The sequence below is a fragment of the Micropterus salmoides genome, unplaced genomic scaffold, assembly GCF_014851395.1.
Source record: "Micropterus salmoides isolate LMB-PRFRI ecotype aquatic unplaced genomic scaffold, ASM1485139v1 Ms_hic_scaffold_2, whole genome shotgun sequence".
Lineage (NCBI taxonomy): Eukaryota > Metazoa > Chordata > Actinopteri > Centrarchiformes > Centrarchidae > Micropterus > Micropterus salmoides.
In genome coordinates, this window is record NW_024041150.1 from 27,287,012 (window position 1) to 27,306,257 (window position 19,246).

General features: G+C 44.8%; 1 protein-coding gene across 2 annotated transcripts; it reads left to right on the forward strand.

The window, feature by feature from the left end:
• The first annotated feature begins 56 nt into the window (after nt 1-56).
• per1b (period circadian clock 1b) lies at nt 57-17,549 on the forward strand. 2 transcript variants are annotated; one of them, XM_038730811.1, is made up of 21 exons: nt 57-231; nt 6,587-7,529; nt 7,675-7,928; nt 8,142-8,263; nt 8,806-9,007; nt 9,133-9,324; nt 9,952-10,030; nt 10,320-10,426; nt 10,614-10,767; nt 11,015-11,291; nt 11,558-11,666; nt 11,824-11,983; nt 12,081-12,193; nt 12,557-12,703; nt 12,984-13,019; nt 13,481-13,795; nt 13,935-14,725; nt 14,840-15,026; nt 15,415-15,628; nt 15,774-15,924; nt 16,041-17,549. In XM_038730811.1, exons 2-21 carry the CDS (start codon nt 7,114-7,116, stop codon nt 16,320-16,322), a joined length of 4,308 nt encoding a protein of 1,435 aa, XP_038586739.1. In that variant the 5' UTR covers nt 57-231; nt 6,587-7,113; the 3' UTR covers nt 16,323-17,549. The 2 variants fall into 2 exon arrangements, with proteins under 2 accessions (XP_038586739.1, XP_038586740.1); XM_038730812.1 differs by lacking the exon at nt 12,984-13,019 and having other exon boundaries at nt 58-231.
• The last annotated feature ends 1,697 nt before the right edge of the window (nt 17,550-19,246 follow it).

Genomic DNA, 19,246 nt, shown 5'->3' on the forward strand with positions numbered 1-19,246 from the left:
GCTGACCAATCACGGTGGCAGGTTCAATATTACTTGCCTGACCACGCACCGGCACGTGTATCCCTGCGTGTAAACTACCGTTGGAGGGGGAACCGAAATGTCTGGAGAGCAAATACAGATCGCTAAGCAAAGACAGTCGACGCTGACGGGATCTGTGCGCTTTCGTTGAGACTTTTCAGTACCTCATCGTGGGAATTTAAAAGCCTTTTGTCATCGTGAAGCATATCTAAGGTAAGCTGCTCGGGCTTGTTTTGTCTGTAGCTGTTGCTTTGTCGCTAGCATGCTAACGTTAAGTTACCCCGCGCTATCACTGCACCAGTGTGTCCTTAACGATACAAACTGCAACCTTTATTCAACTGCCTCCTATTATAGCCTTCGTGTAGTTTAATATGAGCTAAAAACCTTTTGACGGAATTGTCACCATATACAGGTAAAACTTGTGCTCTGTTTTAACCCTTAAATGTTGCGTCGTGCAAACGGACACTACAAATAAAAAAGCATTTATTAACGTTGTTACTTCTTTTGAGGTAGAAGAATTCAACACTACTAAATATCTAGAGACCTCACAACTATTAGTGTTCGTCTTTTATTATTATTATTATTGTTATTATTATTATTATTATTATTATTAAGTGAATTGATTAGTTTTGGTTCCTGTGTGTTAGACATTGCACAATCAGGGCTGACAGGTCCTTACTGTAACGTTACAGTATTTACCTTAAGCTCGCTACCGATTACATTAAACATGTTTTGTTTTGGCTATCAAACATAAACGTTAAAAACATGACATTATTTACCCTATTATTATTATTATTATTATTATTATTATTATTATTATTAAATGTATAAGTCTGGCACGCCACGTTTGATCCATTTGATCCACAGCAAATGTTTTCATATTGTAATCACACCAGTTTAAACTGTTCATCTAATGACTCCTCCTAATATGCACATGATGTGCCTTTGTACAAATTGCATGCCTCTAGCCAATCAAATGATGTCCCGTGATTGACAACTGTTGCGCTAATGCGTTTACTGCAGTAGCTGCATATCACCTAGACATGCTGCATCCCTGCACTCCTCTGTCCCCCCACCTCTGACTGGGTCTGGACTGCTGATGACATGTTGTAACGTTACCTGTGTTGGCCTTTAGTGTGCTCTCAGCCGACCACTTTGAATACGTGTGTTTTTGCACCTAGAGAGTGACAAGTAGGCATCCAAACACCGTCCTCTTGTGATGTACACCATTCAGTGGCATTTGTGAGAAAAGTACGTAGAATGTCCATGCAGCACTGTAGACGCTCTGTGTGGTATATATTCTGCTTTACAGAAAATATGTGGCACAATAGCTTATAGGAATCTGTGCAGATGCAACCCTGCAGGTTCCTGCAGATATCTCACCCTACTGAGTGCATGAGCGTGCATAGCAGCTGCACATCAACATCCAAAAGATTTGCAAAGGAATGTCTTGGACAAGGCTGTAAAAGGAAGATAAAAAGGAGGTCTTCCTCTCCCAAAGTGTGACCCTCTAAGAGTTGTGGGTGTGCATCATAAAGATGACTCTTCAAGTTTATGCATATGCAAATCAAACTTGACAGTGTTGACACTAGTGAGCAGTTATCACAGCAGCAGTTATCAGCAGATTTATGACTGAAGAGGTGAGATGGCTGGCAGCTGCGAAGGTGGTGTGATCCCCAATTAATCTGTGTGATCACATGTATGTCGGGGACTGACTGCGCAGGAGACGGGACAAGTGAACAGTGTATAGTTTCCATCACAACTATACTTTTTAAGTGAGAATGAGTGTACAACCAGCAGGTCTGGGCTTTCATTGGTAAAGTTCAGTGTGCCTCCTGTTTTGGCTTCAAGGGCGCATTGTTTGTGCCTTCAGAAAGTCACACAGCGTTTCCCATTAATCTCTTTTCCACTATAAACTGAACTAAACGGGTGAAAAACAAAAAGCTTAAAGCTAAGGAGGACAGGGAGCTTGGTGATAGAGGGTGTGTGTTGTGTCCTTGATGTTCAGAGACGACAATAAAATAATCAGGGATACCACACTTACCACGGCTGCTGGGAAATAGTAATAAGTGGGGAGTGGGGGTCGTCTGTCTTGCAATTTAAAATGATTAATCCCAAATTTGGTTGCAGGATTTGGAATTCAAAGAGGTCCTAGTCCTAGTTGTACAACTCCTACGATGTTTTTAGCATGAATTACTGTCATATTACTGTGATTTTGATACTCAAATGGAATATTTGGTGTTTCATCCTTCATTTTACTGTGTCAAGAGATGAGTCTGCTGGCAGGCTAACCAGATTGCATTCTTTATCATGTTAAATTAATCTGGATAGTGGATTTACGCTGTTCTGGTTATCTTTTTTTTTTGTTATACGTTGTCTCCCCCTGTTTAGGTCTTCATAAAAAGTCTTGTGAAAAGCATTTTGTCTCCATAATGTGTTATATTTATTGGGGAACACATTTTTAGGGATCAATTACAGAGAGACAATATTATTTCATAGAAGGGTGGGACATGATTCTTTAAAACATTTTACTGGTCGGGATAGTAATAGTTTTTGCTTTTATTACACCTATAACTTTGCTGAACACCAAAACTAAGGTAGCAGAATGCAATTACTAAAGTCTTTTTTTTATGGTTGTGGGTAGTTTTAGCCGAAACAATGAACATTTGTGTCACAACATGAGCCTACTGCCATTAGTCGAAGATCAAGGGACAGAATAAGCTGCTAACTTGTTACAGCTAGATTCAGTGAGAGAGAAAGTTGGCAAATAGTGTGCATGAAATGTGAATATGGTGTAAGGTTGCAATATTACCCGCCCCAAAAAATTCTGGAATACAGGAAGAACCAATAACTGGATAGTGCTGGTTGTGGTCTGCTCACAAATGCCAGTGCGAGTGAGCGTCCAAGCTGCAGAGCTTTGCACATAATCCAAGTTGTTAAAACTTAATGTTACAATAACCCAGTTGGAAGATTATGAACAGAGGGGGGCTCAGCAGCAGTGGAGCAACAGAGGAAGGTTGGAGCATATTCAGAGGTAGAAACTGCTGATTAGACCGTCAACTTGATTTCACTCCACTTCACAATCTGCATGTTTTTAAAATCAGCAAACATATGCCAGTTGGTGGAGGATTTAATCCACCCACCCATGGCAGAGATTGTGGTTGTATCCAGGTTTGTTTGTTTTTTTTTTTTGATCCTGGGGCATCCAACAATCCCCTCCTTTAATGGTGCCACAGAAGTTCATTTAACAAACTTAGACTTTAGAGTAATTGTATTGTAAGACATTGGGGGAGGCTTAAATATTGTTTCAAATTTCAGTTTTATAAATCATTAAAATGTTGTTGTTGGCATGGTATACTTAAGGAAGTACAACAAAGGCAAAGAAAATCACATATAGGCATTTAGCCTGTAATGTAGTGTAACCCTTTGTTTATAACAGTGTAATAACTTAATGTTATGTAATTCTTTCTACCCCCTTTAAGAAGTCATGTGGCCACGGTGTGAAGAGATAGGCCAGTTTTATGTACCCCCTCACCCCACCCCCCCTCGCATGTAAGGGTGGTGTCTTGTATATGTACAGTAGACAGAGTGCCCGGTCTCTCACAGGCCCTGGTCCTGAATCAGCTGGCGCACCTGCCCCCCACTCACATATTTGAGAAGAAAAAACCTCGAGGCAGAGCTGAGACCAGTCTCTGCCAGGCGGCTTTACAGGAGCCAGAGTCCCCCGTCGCAGACGGCGCAGCCTCTACTGGGCTCGCTCTCTCATTGGTCCGGCGAGCCGACCAATCAGCAACCGGCTGGGTTCGCGGAAAGCACGGCCGCGTACACGTGCAGAGGTGTGTACGCAGGGAAAGCGAGGCTGCGCAGAGCTGCTGCGCAAGCACGGTTAATTATAAACGGGACAATTGCCTCGGATGCTCAGGCCGGCGACGGAAATGAAACGGTACTACTTTTTTCTGTAACAGTGGATGAATCATAAAAACATGTCGCGTTGTGGGGCGTTGTGATGGCGCTGAGAAGTAACACACAATTTCACCCACGGAGCCACGCCACACCTTCCTGCAGCCTCCGTCTGCACAGAGCAGTAGGGAAGTGTTTCACATTGTCTTGTTTTGTTCAGGCGTGTCTGTCTTTTTTTGACTTAGTACTTTTATACAGACATGATATCCTGTCATGTGCTCAATGCTCTTAGGCTGTATACTGATTGTTTCTGCTATTGATCAATCTGCGAGCCCATCAGTGTTTCCCAGAGGCCAAGGTGATGTGAATGGTGTGCATGACATGTGTAATAGATTGTAAATTGCATCATGGTGCTAGTTTTTGGCCTGGAGAGTGTGCCTCCACTAACGCAGGTGAAGTTACTGGACACTGACAGGTATAATAAAAACTAGTCTCCAACAAAACTGTTCTGCTCTCAGCCCTAAAAAAGGAATTGATGTCAGGGTTCTGATGAATAAATACTGAGCAGAGTAGAGCTGCAACTAATGGTCGTTTTGAGTATTACTTAATCATTTAGTCTATTAAATGTCTGAAAATAGTGAAATGTAGCCATTAGACGTCCACAGTTACATTTCAGACAACATTTAAAACATCTCAAAATCCAAAGACTGTTTACGCTTTTTCTTTTTCCTTACTGTGCAGTGACAAACTGGAACTAGGAAATGTTTGACATTTTTGTCAGCTGGAATATGACATCGCAACGCAACCTTGAATTCTTTCGCCGTATAGGCTTCATTTGAAGTGCAAAGGTAACAGAGCTAACAGAAGAGTAATTAAACCTCACCAAGCAGGAGGTGTCACAGAGACCCAGGTCTCTGGGGCAAATGTTTTCCCACTGTGTCACTCGCTACATGCATTTCTTCCCATAGTTCAGTTACAGAAGCTGACATGAAAGCTGACATTTCAGAAACAGTTTCTTTGAGTCATGTGTGCTGAGTTGAGGAGCGTACTGAAAAACATCTTCACAAAGTAGCATGCATGTTGGCCAGAGAACGAGGCAGCGCTGAGCATCGTGTAGTCAGTAAGCCACTTTCCACATTCTTTCTCCACACTAAGATAGACTCTGTGTTTCATAATCACAGAGTGGTCTTACTGAGTGCATTTCCTGTGAATGATTTGAGCGAGTGGGCGGCTCAGTGGCTAGCCCCGTTATCTCAGTCATGGGCTCAGACCTGACCTGGCTGGTTAGGGCATGGCAGCGTAGAGTTTACATGCACGTCAAGTGAAACTCTAAACTACCTGTAGGTGAGAATTTGTCCTCAAGCCTGCTGGGATTGGTTGCAGCAGCCGTGCAGCAATTTTACTTTAGTGTCTTAAGCAAATGGCCCACTATAGTTGACTTAGCCTGGGTGGTTAGCACCCTGAGCACAGATCCCTACTACCACCTCCCCCCTGAGCCATGTGTCACCCGCAGAAGTTTGCATGGATGCCAGCCTGCCTCGACGCCCACTCACACCCTGCTTGTATATTCCCAGATCATAATTGCTCCTTCTCTCCCCCACCCAGTTCTTCCGCAGCGCACCCTTGAGTTTGTCATGTGCCAGCGTGCCTCATCCATCTGACCAAACATAATGGTGATTAGCATTTCCATGATGCGAGGCAGCTTAGTTGCACCGAGGCAGCGTCACATGAATTTGTTGAACTGAAACACCTGCAGTTGTTCACCTCTTTCCCCTCCAGTGCTGTTACGTTTTTTTTTGCTTTAGGTATTTACGTGTGATGAGTTACATTTGTCATTAGCCGTTTGCACCTGTTACCTTCTTGTCAGATCTCTGAACGTGGGCGTATTGGGCGGTTGCGTCAGAATAGGAATCAGTCAGTGCAGTTAAACTTGTCCTGAACAAAATCTGCATCTAAAGCGTCACTACGTGCCGGGAGGTAAAAGGGGGTAAAGGTGGTACCGCTAGGTGCATAAAATTGAAAGCCTTGACGACTGAGGACTGGCCTGTGTCTTCTTCTGGTTGCCTCTGCAGGGCTTAAAAGATTATGTTGCATCTCCCTTGTCCAAGGAATAAATAGCCGTAGACTTTTACTTGCGTAGGTGGTGGCCATATATAAACGTGGAGGTACTTATTGACATGCAAACCTTAATTTATAACAACCCTCTGATGGTGAGCTTTGTTTAGCCTCCTGGTGTTGGGTTTGTTTTGACCGGCCTTTGGGTAAAAGAGGACTTAACTATGACGACCAACAAATGTCCCTTGTAATTAGGGCATGTTCACCTGTTCTATAATCAGATGCATTCATACGCACTTGCTGCATGCAAATAGGTATAGGAGATTATTGTCCGTCTGTTCTCAAGATGGGGTGATTGTTTTTTTTTTCTGGATAATCTGGGTAAAAGGCCAACAGCTGGGCAACAGCCACAGGCTCTCCTGATACACGTACACTCAGTGAAAACATTTGAATCCTTCTTTGTGGCCAACATGATAAACTCATGACAAGCGTTACTTTTTTGTTTTCTTTTCCGTAGCTGTTCTCCTCAGGAGATTGCTGGCAACACCATGACAAGTGTTTTGTTATCCCGCAGCTAACATGATTCCTTCTCTCTCTCTTTCTCTCCTCTCAGGTGGCCTTTAGCACCTAGAGCAACACATCTCTGAAGAGGCGAGAAGACCAGATACGGAGCGAAGAGTTGTTGTTTTTTTTCTCTTGCTTTCACCAAGAGCTGTTTTTGTCACGCTCCCTCACAATCTCTCGTCCCATCTGTTGGAGCACTTCTGCCAAGGCGGTTTCATAAGCAGAGATTCATCTCTTGTCTGCATTCTTTGAGTGACACGTTTTCTCAAGATAATAAAAGATAATTGCCGCGATTTTTGGAAAGGCGGCATTTGCTTGTTGCTCATTTGCAGTATTGAAGATCTGCACCCTTTGAAAACCCTCAAAGAAGGGCTCACAGCCCAAAACTCTTTCATTTCCCTGCTTTCCTTGGTGAAGAAACAATGAATTTCTCTCCTTAGTTCTTTTAAACAACCAACAACAACTATGATTCACCTGTGTGTACATAGTAGTCCCACTTAAATTAAAGTCCTTCTTGTTTTTTTTGCCTTGGCTGGCACCTTAATCAAAGCTGTTCCAGCCTCATCCTACTCTAGTATGAGTTATGACAACCCTAAATCTGCGCCCAGCAGCAGCACTCGGGGGCGAGTGGCGAGGGCAGAAGAGAAAGACAACAACCAGGAAGCGGAGTCAGAAGGGTTAAACTCGCCGAAGACTAGCGGTGGTCAGTCTGGCGCCAATGATCCCACTCAGGAGCAGGGGCGTGGAGCCGGAGGCGGCTCATCTCCCGGCCAAGGGTCGGGATCCGGAAGTTCGTCTGGAGGCCGAAGAGGGCCCAACTCCGATGATATGGACGGACTCTCCAGCGGGAACGACTCTGGGGAGAGGGAAAGCGAGAGCGGGATGGAGAGAGAGAGCAGCCCACGCGGACGCCAGTCCACACGCAGCTCCCACAGTTCATCAAATGGCAAGGACTCCGGCATGATGCTGGAAACCACTGAGAGCAACAAGAGGTAAGAGGAGAAGGACTTAACATAACATTGAGACAGATGCCCTTGACATGTGACTGCATGCGCAGTGTCACATGTCATACATGTCACTTCATCTGTGTGCAACATGGTCGTTCACTGTGATCTTAACCGTCTCTTCTTTTCCCAGCTCCAACTCCCAGAGCCTCTCGCCTCCCAGCAGCTCCCTGGCCTACAGTCTGCTGTCGACCAGCTCGGAGCACGACCCCCCCTCCACCTCTGGCTGCAGCAGCAACCAGTCGGCGCGGGTCCAGTCCCAGAAAGAGCTTATGAAGGCCATCAAGGAGCTGAAGCTCCGCCTACCAACTGAGCGCAAAGCCAAGGGCCATGCCAGCACTCTAAATGCACTCAAATACGCACTTCAGTGTGTCAAACAAGTCCGAGGTGAGCGAGGTGTTTTTGTTCGTATCTTCCTTTAACCTGACCATTTAGCCTTTTTTATTTCTGGTTAGTGATGAATTTTAAGCAGCTACCTCTTTCTTCAGGCTTTGGTGCTTGTTTTTTTTCTGCATACATAAAGTTCACTGCAATGTGTAATTCTATCTTGAGGTATATTCACACCCGGACTGATTTTTATTTTATTTTGAACGTTTCCAGCCAACAAGGAGTACTATCATCAGTGGAGTGTAGAGGAGTGTCATGGCTGCAGTCTGGACTTGTCTACCTTCACAATCGAGGAGCTGGACAACATCACCTCAGAATACGCCCTCAAAAACACTGTAAGATTAAACAGTTTTATTTTATTTTTTCATTTAAAGTACCACCGCTGTCTTAGATTGGTGTTTGAGAAACTTTTAATACAAGTATCTTATTACTGCAGTTAGTGAGCCATGGATATTATCATTTTATTACTTTTTCACCCTCGGGTATAAAATGTAACTGAATGCAAAGGAACATTGGTTCAATCACGTGGCCCTGAATGCCACAAAGAGTTCTGAATAACACACATTGATCCTGATTAATCAATGCTGCATTTAATTTGCTGCAAGCTTTGTAGTGAACTGTGATAAGTTGAAAAATACTTCATCCATTTCATTTCATTTTGCCAGCCCTAGCTTTAAAAAAACAAAAAAAACAAACCCTATTTTTACAAGGAGCTTGTGCTTGGCTTGTGTTCAGAAAAAAACCCTCTTCACACCTTCTTAACTCGGTAACAAAAATTTACACCACCGAGCAGCCAAACACAACCGTGTCCAAACACCCATCTCATTGGAAACGTCTCACTAAATATCTCTTCCTTCCTTTTTTTTTTTTCCTTCAGGACACGTTCACCATGGCCGTGTCATTCTTGTCGGGGAAAGTCATATACGTGTCGCCCCAGGGCTCGTCCCTGCTGCGCTGTAAGCCCGAGTGTCTCCAAGGGACCATGTTTTCGGATCTTCTGGCCCCGCAGGACGTCAGCACTTTCTACAGCGGCACAGCGCCCTGCCGCCTGCCTAACTGGGCCTCTTGCATCGGATCAGGTGAGCTGAGTCAGAGAGAATCAGGGAAATGATGGCACTGAAGAAGGTTTCACATAATCCAATCAGCTAAAATGTGTATTCTATGTTCTCGCACTGACTCTTCTTCCAACTGTCTTTCCTCCCAGCCTCTCCGGTCGATTGCACTCAGGAGAAGTCCATGTTCTGTCGAATCAGTGCCGACCGGACGCAGGGCCGCGAGATGCGCTACTACCCCTTTCGCCTCACGCCCTACCAGCTCACCATCAGGGACTCGGATCTCGCGGAGCCACAGCCCTGCTGCCTGCTCATCGCAGAGAGGGTCCACTCTGGATACGAGGGTATTTGTCATATTACTGCCATCTGTATTCACGTGAGCGAAGGGACACCTGACTTTACGATCTGTACAGCATATAACACCCTCTGTCCCAAGACCCTCGGAGCGACAGTGATGTGTCGTGTCAAGTTAACACACATGTTCACCCTCATTAAGTTATAAAACGGCGGAGCTGTGAAGTCCCTTCCTGCTCAAACTGAGCAGTAGTCTGTTATTATTGAGACAGAGAAAAGAACTGAGAAAGCCAGCGCTGTCATAAAGTAGTGCTCCTTGCCATGTTTGTCGTTGTGGCTGTGCAGCGTTGATAATGTTGTGTCAGAGTAACCCAGGCAATCTGACTTGACTTATCTGAGTATCAAGAGGAGATTATTCTTTCACGTAGCAGGCGGACACATAATTATGAACTTTACCTATTGTATAATTTAAACTGGTTGAACATACACTTAGAACTGATGACTGACTGCATCTCACTGCTTTGCTTTGGAATACCATAATCCTTTGAATATGGGTTATACGATTGGATGCCTTTCAGAATTGCAAATAAACTTTTATCATATAAAATGTCTTTTTGGGCTTAGCACTCAAAACATGCTTTTAATCTGTTGGATCTGTGTCCTCTGTGTCCTCTCAGCTCCTCGTATCCCTGCAGACAAGAGGATCTTCACCACCAGTCACACACCCAGCTGCCTCTTCCAGGAAGTTGACGAGAGGTCAGTGATCCAGCCTCTTGATACCACGGTGTCCGCTGTGTTGCCTTCTGGCCACACCGTTTTGAAACGATTGAAATGATCGAATTATACCAGATTAGGGACAGCCAGAATAATGGAAGCCAACGTAAACAGAAAATTAAATTAGTAAATCATTATGCAGTAAATTGGCTCAATGCTTATATGATTTTAAGTCTTTATGACCGTAGTTGTAAACTGATCTGTGTACAGCTCTAGAACAGTAATGAAACGTTTGCCGTGTTAACAGTGTGTGAATATATTGTGTTTGCAGGGCGGTGCCTTTGTTGGGCTACCTGCCTCAGGACTTGGTGGGAACCCCCACCCTGCTCTACATCCACCCTGAAGACAGGCCCATGATGCTGGCTATACATGAGAAGAGTGAGTCTATTTAGCACTGAACTCTGTCTGAACATACTGTAGCGGCTGTTCACACACGCATTTTCTTAGTTTTGTTTTACCATTGAGTCAGAACTATTGAAATGAAAGTATTTTTTGCATCTTGTCCATATAAATCTCTTTATTCCACCTCGTTCTCATATATGTCTGCATTGTTGTCTCCCTTCAGTCTTTCAGTTTGCGGGGCAGCCGTTTGAATATTCACCCCTGAGGATGTGCGCCCGCAGCGGGGAGTATCTGACCATCGACACCAGCTGGTCTTCGTTTGTCAACCCCTGGAGCCGCAAGGTGGCGTTCATCGTAGGGCGCCACAAAGTCAGAACGTAAGCTTATTGTTGTGCTCACTTAAAAACAAAATCCCGCCACAGCATTCATAAACACAGATAAACATGTGCACACTTTAACAAAACATAAATAGATTCCTGAGGTGAGGCTGGAGAGATGTGAAGAAAAGTGGCATAAAATGTTTAGTGTTTACATATTTAGTAATAGCGTAGTTAACTAATCTCAAACCCTGAGAGGCGTTTCTCTTATGCTAAATGGTGCTCCAACGTTATTCCCCATCTCCAGGAGCCCTCTGAACGAAGACGTGTTCACGACGCCGCAGGGCTGCGAGGGTCGGGTCACCACGCCCGACGTCGTCCAGCTGAGCGAGCAGATCCACCGGGTGCTGGTGCAGCCGGTGCACAGCGGCAGCTCTCAGGGCTACAGCTCGCTCGGGTCCAGCGGCTCGCGGGGCTCCCGGCGGTCGCACCAACAGCACCTCAGCGCCTCAGCCGGCTCGTCCAGCGACAGCAACAGCCCCGCCATGGACAAGGCCAACGCCGCGGTCGCTGTGAACAAACCTGTGAGTCTTAGCTACCAGTGGTCTAGCTACATTTTAGTCTCAACAGGTGTTCTCCACATATAACAGAGATACTGTAAGAAGATTTGTAGAGAAACGCAGCAGAGGAAAAAAGCATAATTGATCACATTCTGATGGCTACTTATGTGACTTTTTCCTTAGTCGTGCTACATTGCACTTAAATATCTTGCTAGTTCACCATGAGGAAAATGGAAAATGATCCACAGCCGTGTCTCTTTAACAAGCCTGATTCTGTTTTATTTCTCCAGATGACGTTCCAGCAGATCTGTAAAGACGTTCACATGGTCAAGACTAATGGACAGCAGATGTTTATTGAGTCCCGTAACCGGCCACTACCAAGAAAAAACAACAGCACAGGTAAAATAAAAGGACAGTTGCACAGTATAGTAGAGTTAGTCAAAGAAGCTTGCCTGTTACAGAGGAGTAAAGTGTGAAGGAGAAATTGGAAATACAAAAGCAGAGAACCAGGTCAACTAAAGTTTGTATTTAATGTTCCTCACTACTCTTCATCCAGGCCCAGCAACCGTCAGAGCCGTCACTAGTGACCCAATCAGAGGCTTGATAGCTGACCTGACAAAACCACCCAAAGCTTTGGTTCCTGCACCGCTTGCACAGCAGGATCCCCCTACCGGCTACTCCTACCAGCAGATCAACTGTCTGGACAGCATCATAAGGTGTGTGTGTGCGCAAGCCTAATGCCATTCTGTCTAGTCATTGTTTGGGGTTATTACTTCGTTACTCATCCAGCGACATCGCTCTGACTCTACGCAGGTACTTGGACAGCTGTAACATTCCTAACACGGTTAAAAGGAAGTGTGGCTCCTCCTCTTGCACTTCCACGTCTGATGACGACAAACAGCAGGAGGCCAGCGGCAACAACAACGGTACTTTTTTAAAAATATCTTACAACCGATATATATATATATATTTTTTTTTAATGTAGGATAAGCCAGGTGTTTCTCTGACATTTGCCTCTCACACATCTCTGATCCACTTATTTCAGTCCCACATTATTCCAGTTTTTCCTTTTCTGCCAGTTTTGTATTTACCAACAAAAATACTGATAGAATCTTATTCTTGTTGTTGAATATGGATTTTCTTTGATGCAGCATCATTTGATTTGTCTTCATGAGAGCCTCCTAGCACACCAATAAGCATGCTTGTCCGTGTGTCTTTGTCTGTGCTAGTCCAACCGGTGTGTGCGATCATGACTGCAACTGAACTTGTTGAACTTGTTGTCTCTGCAGGTGGTTCAGTTAGCCTCGTAGGTGAACCACCTTCTCTGCCCCCACTGACCTTGGCCACAAAGGCAGAGAGTGTAGCCTCAGTCACGTCCCAGTGTAGCTTCAGCAGCACCATCGTGCATGTGGGAGACAAGAAGCCTCCTGAGTCAGGTGGGAATCATCAACACTCACACTCTCTGAACCATCTAGTGTGTGCTACTCAGCAGGTTGTTTCTTTTGAAATGGCAAAGGAGGAGGTCCTTGCATGTGTTAGATGTAATTTAAAGGCCTTCACCATAATTAAGGCTCGACTTTGAGTTTAGTCTCAAAATCTTTTTTCTTTGGAGCCCTGCTTTTCATGTTGACCAGTAACACTGTTTTCTTATTTTGCAAAGAAACTGACTCAAAAAGTGTTTTTATTACTTTAAAAATCTCAAGAATTATCTTGCAGAAACCTGTAGCCGCATGATAAAACTACAGATTGGAGGTAATCTGGTTTATGCTTTTTGTTTCTCATCTTGGTTTATCCTGGACATTTCCTTTTTTGAGTTTCTCTGTGCCGTCTCTCTTGCTGTCTGTTGTTTTGCTTTACCCAAAGATGTGTTCTACACCTTCCTTCTTTTTTTAAAGTGAGACTGTACAACCTTTGCTGGATAATGTTAAATGTGAAAATGTAGTGTAACAGAAGAGTCTTAGAGTCAGCAAACTAACACAGTACTGTCTTATCTACTGCTGTCTATCTTAACATTAGCCACCAATAGCTACCGGTCATATCAGACCAAGTAAGGCTGTAGCAACAAAATTCATTAATGTTTTGAACTGAGTGCCGTTTTTATGATTTAAACTTTTCATTTCTCAGAAGAAGAATCTGTCTTTTGTTCATTTCCAAAGTTACATAGTTTCACTTCAACGCTTTTAACACCCCTCCGTATGTCTTCTCTATCACAGACATCATCATGGAGGAGGCTCCGACAACTCCTACGCTTGCTCCTCCTACAATAACGCCAACTCGTCCCACCATCACCCCTCCCCCTCCCCCGCCTCCTCTACCTCAAGCCACTCAGCCGGAGAGGGACAGCCGGAGAAGTGGAAGTGTAGGAGGGCGGATGGGTCTGACAAAGGAGGTGCTGTCCGCCCACACCCAGCAGGAGGAGCAGGCGTTCCTTGACCGCTTCAAGGACCTCAGCAAGCTGCGTGTTTTCGATCAGACAGCGTCTTCAAATCTGCACTGCCACGCCCCGGCTGCCAACCCTCTGTCACGAGGTAGGTGCACACTGCTCCCACCAGTCTAACACACACACACACACACACACACACACACACACACACACACACACACGTGTGTATACATTAATTGATTATTAAAATGTTGCTTAAGTCAGTGTCTCCTTCTCTTTCCCAGGAGTGCGTTGTTCTCGGGACTACCCAGCTGCAGCAAGCAGCTCTGCTCGCAGACGTGGCCGCGGAGGTAAGCGACTCAAGCACCAGGAGTCGTCTGACCAGCGCAGCTCTCTTGGCCTGAGCGGGAGCCGGGGTGACCCCCGAACCAGCACAGGTCCCATGCCCCTCAACATACCTCTCGGACCCCCAACAAACTCCTCATCCTGGCCGTCTGTAGGCTCCCAGGCCAGCATTCCCTCCGCCCCTTTCGCTCCCGGTATGCTTCCAATCTACCCCGTTTACCCACCGCTCGCGCAGCCCTTCCCCCAGGCCATCCCAGATCAATCACGTTTTCCCCCTAGCCAGATGATACCTCCCATGATGGCGCTGGTTCTGCCCAACTACATGTTCCCTCAGATGGGAGCACCCATCTCTCAGCCAGGTGCCACCCCAGGACACTTCTACAATCCCAACTTCCCGTACCCCGTCGCCACCCCGGCCGCTGCCCCCAATGTTCTTTCCAACACTGTACCCATCCCAGGCAACTGCGTCCCGTCTCGTAGCAGCACCCCCCAGTCCTACACTCAGACGCCTGCTGACCGTGAGGGTGCAGAGTCCCCCCTCTTCCAGTCCCGATGCTCCTCTCCTCTCAACCTGTTGCAGCTGGAGGAATCACCGAGCAACCGGTTAGAGGTCGCCACGGCCCTGGCAGCATCACAGCAAGCCACGCCTTCTGTGCAGGGCGGGGCAGGCGGGGGGCAGAGCTCAACCAATCAGGGGAGCTCTGATGATATCTCCAAGGAGAATGAGAATGTAAGTACACAGACGTTTAGGATTGAATGTTTTTAAAAAACATTCAGCAGTTAAAATGTGTCTTAATTTCATTGATTTACATATTTTTTTTGTTTTTCTTTTGTCTCTCATTAGGGTGAAACTAATGAGTCCAACCAAGATGCCATGTCCACCTCTAGTGACCTGCTCGACATGTTGCTGCAGGAAGACTCCCGCTCAGGCACCGGCTCAGCCGCCTCTGGTTCAGGGTCCTCAGGCACGAGGTCCTCTGGTTCAGGTTCCGGCTCCAACGGCTGCAGCTCCTCTGGCACCAGCGGCACCAGTAAGTAGATTTTTAGTAATTTGGGTAGTAATTTGTGAGTCATGGGTTACCCTGACACTGTAAAGCAGGCACTGTGACTCTTAGCTAAATTCAGTTCTTCCAGGATATTAGATGTCAGGAGGCAATCTTTGAAATAAATAAAATATTTCTTTGATAAAAATGAAACAAATGGATAGAAACTAATCACAAAAACAAACCAGGGAAGGAAATGCCACCATAAAATGAAAGATAACCCCCAAAATACACATTTTAATCTTCATCTGCTAAGCAACCAAAAAAACAAAATTGCAAAATTGCAAAATTCATTATTTGCATTTGACTGCAAACAAAACCACATTTTAAATCTTATCACAGTTAATTCTCAATTTTCCCTTCTTTGTCCATCCAGGCAGCAGCCAGGGCAGCCACACCAGCAAGTACTTTGGCAGCATCGACTCATCAGAGAACGATCATTCCCGCAAACAGCCTGCAGGGGGCAGCAGTAGCGCCGGAGGAGATGGTGGCGAAGAGCAGTTCATCAAGTGTGTCCTACAGGACCCCATCTGGCTGCTGATGGCCAACACGGACGACAAGGTCATGATGACCTATCAGCTGCCTGTCAGGTACGACACTGGGCAAAATGTGAAAATTTGTACATTGAATTGAAAGCTTCCCACAGCTGCCATCCAGCAGACATACAACAGCTTGTTGGTCAACCGACTGTCAAGAAAGACTCAATGACCCTTTCACCCTTTGCTCGTACAACAGGGACATGGAGACTGTGCTGCGAGAGGACCGTGAGGCCTTGAGGAGCATGCAGAAACACCAGCCACGCTTCACCGAGGTGCAGAAGAGGGAGCTGAGCCAGGTGCACCCCTGGATCCGCACAGGACGTTTGCCCCGAGCCATCAACATCTCTGTAAGTAGACTGCAACTCAGCCCTGAGCTCTGAGAAGTTCAGAGCATGAATTATTTAGTAGATGACAGCACATAGAAAGGAAAGGAAATAATTAGCTTCTCTCTGTTTTCTCTCAGGGCTGTGCAGGCTGCAAGTCTCCCACCTCCGTGCCTCCCGCCGCTCCGTTCGATGTGGAGATCCACGAGATGGAGCTGTGCAATGTGCTGAAAGCTCAGGAGGAGGGCGCCGGTGACGGGAGGAAACTTCTTTCAGAGACCGCCATGGATGAAGCTCACCCAGACGATGAAGAAGAAGAGGTAGAAGAGAAAGGACAAAACGGCAACCAGGACATGCCAGCAGAGGAGCAGAGAGCGACCTCAGAGGCTGTGAAGGAAAATGAGTCTCGCATGACCCACTGAGAGGGCGGCCAAAGATGATGAACACTATCGTGAACTTTCTACGCTGATATGCAGAAAATTTGCACCTTCAAGGTCTTTGTGCGCAAAACATCTTTACACAGGGTGTAAATTGTTAAAATGGGATTTGCAGGGACACGACAAAAGATGCTCATCGATCAAGACAACTTCCATTTGTTGTTTGACAGGTCAGTTACTTGTTCATGAAGTCTGACGTCGGTGAACGCACACCAGGCATGTTTTATGGCTGCATATTAAACGCCTTGAAAACCACAGGACATCATGTACACTCAGTTTTAGAGAGTGAATTACAACTCGCCCTCACCTGTTGTTGGCATATTTATTTAAAGTTGTTAGATAATCAGAGAGGACTAAGGTGAATGTGTTTTAAAAAGAGGCGCCTTTGCATAAAGATGGATGTTCGTCACCGTTCTCCTTGACATTTTCATCTCTCCTTTTCAGCTTGTGAGGAAAGAAGGGAGTTTTATCTGAAGACTTTCTTGTTGAATGTTTCACAGGTTGTCTGGGGTCCTGCTCCCACCTAGATTCTGTTTCTTTAGTTTTTTTTATATAAAAAGTTTCCCCCGATAAAAAAACAAAAAAACAACTAGGTTTATTTTGTAAACATTGTGTATATTTTTATACTTCATCCACTGCAAATAGAGAGGATTAATGCCCAAAAGAGTGTCCGTACACCGTACATATGTGAAAATCCAGGATGGAAGTCTTATCAGGCGGAAAAAATCATCAGTCTCTGAAACGAAGATGGGGTTTCTCGTGACACATGGACAGCGACGTACAGTTAACCGTGGGGCAGCGTGGCAAAGACACTGACCTGGACTTTTAAGGTTTGTCTTCAGCCACGCATTCTTTAGAAATGAAAAACAATGCCTGTCTGAGAAACAATTCTCTCACAAACAGTATTTCCCAAACTGCCAGCATCCTAAGGAGCCGTGGCAGAGGGAGAGCGTTTGTGTTGCCAGTGCTTGCCCGTGGTGGAACGTGGATTTGGAAGAGGCGGGACTGAAGTCTTTGAAATAAGCCTTGAGAGTTTGGAGAGTGTTTACTATGTTCTCTTTTCCTCTCTGTCCCATTTCTCTTCTCTCTGTGGCACTGTTCTGGTCATGTGATATCCTATGCTTTATGGCGTCAGTGGTGTCTGCAACAGTTTATAAATATTTTTGTGAAATTCTTTGTACAAAAATAGACAATAAAACTAATTCAAATGTTTTTAAATGTGAAGTGTGATGTTTTTTGGGGGTTTTTTTCTCCTGCAGTTTTATGATTACATCTCTTTGCAGTCTATTTTTGTCAGTGGGTGTTTTGCAACAGTTGGCCGGGATACACAGAAATGTCCAGAATGAACTGGTAGCAGGGAGCAGATCGGGGCAGCTACTTTCTTTACCGAACCACAGTCTCCTTAGATTCAGCTGTGGTTTCTACCCAGAGTGGTCACCGCAGCTTAAAAAAGACAGGCATGCCCTCGTTTAGACAAACTCAAAGCAGCAGAGTTGACTTCATTGCACATTGTGATTTTAACAATGACAACAATTATTGTGATTCATGTGGGTTATTTTGTGAGATAGCTGATGTTAATAAAGTACCGTGAAAGCTTCTTTAAAGTCACACCACGAGTATTAAAACCAACTTTATTTTTATACAGTAATGTAGGGCCTTTCCCTGCCAAAATAAAATACATTTTATTGCAGAACAAATGATATATTTGCATTTATAAGTCTGTAGGTCTGTTTTGGTTGAACCTGCTGCACTTTTCATTCTTTCCTGCATTTAAACTGAACACCATCAACTACTTACTTTCCACCACCGTGACTTTTGTGTAAAGGAATTTAATCCTCATAATCAAGAGTAAATTGAGCGTTTGTGCCTAGGTATGTTTAAAAAAAAGACTACAGACATTCTATCAGTGCTGTGAGGCATAGGCATAGCTGCGCTTTAAGCTAAATGCCAACAGCCGTCGCTAACTTGCTCACAGTAACAATGCCAACTGTTAGCAGCTAATTAGCACTAAACACACAAGTTTTATGGTTTATGACTTGTTTAGGCCAAATATATTCAAAGTTTGGGCAAAGTACATACATAATAAAATGGTGGGTGGTAATGGTGCAGTGGATAAACACATGCCTTTGGTAAAAATAAGTATAGAGGGGTAATACATTAACACCATCATAATGTTAAGAGCAGCCATTTGCTTCCATTTAAATAATGAATGCTGACATTGCCTTAATAATTTCAGATGTTATTTTTTGCTGATCTGTTACACATTTTAGGGGTATGAAACAATTTACAAAATGAATCTTTCCAGTTTGATGGTGGCACTAGAGGAAATGCCAGGAGATCACCAAAGTCATAGTGCATTGTAGTTTAATGATACTGAAAGTTGTATATTTTAATTACACTGTACTTGTAAAAACATAAGCAATAGCTATAAATTCTCTGTTCAGCACCTTAGTTTCATGCTCTGTATTGGATACAGTATGTTAAATTGCATTGTCCCTATCGAATAAAATTCTAGTCAATAAAATAAAATGACATTAATGTAACAAATTTCAGGCAAAACCATCCATTTCAACCTCATGGTGGCACTCAAGGAATTGTGAGACCAAAGTTGAGGTGTGATCAGTCTCTGTACATTTTTTGCCTTTATCTGATAGATCAGCAACCAGCAAAAGAGAGACAGAAAATGTGGGAGAGAAAGGGGATGACATGAAGTAAAGGGCTGTGAGCTGGAATCAAACCCGGGTCACTGCGTTAAGCACTTCAGCCCAATAGACCAACATTGCCAAACGCAGATGCCTGGCTTGTAGCTCGTGGTGCAGTGATGAGGTCATTATGCACAAGCGCAACAGTGGCCCTCTGTCTATCAGCACACATACCTGCAGGAACATACGTTTTCCAAATATTCCATT

Excerpts from the sequence above, each read along its gene's own strand:
- per1b (XM_038730811.1), top strand. The coding sequence starts at position 7,114 with ATGAGTTATGACAACCCTAAATCTGCGCCCAGCAGCAGCACTCGGGGG. Across the intron at positions 7,929-8,141 it reads GTGTGTCAAACAAGTCCGAG|CCAACAAGGAGTACTATCAT; the intron begins GTGAGCGAGGTG and ends GAACGTTTCCAG. Across the intron at positions 11,984-12,080 it reads TGTCTGGACAGCATCATAAG|GTACTTGGACAGCTGTAACA; the intron begins GTGTGTGTGTGC and ends GACTCTACGCAG.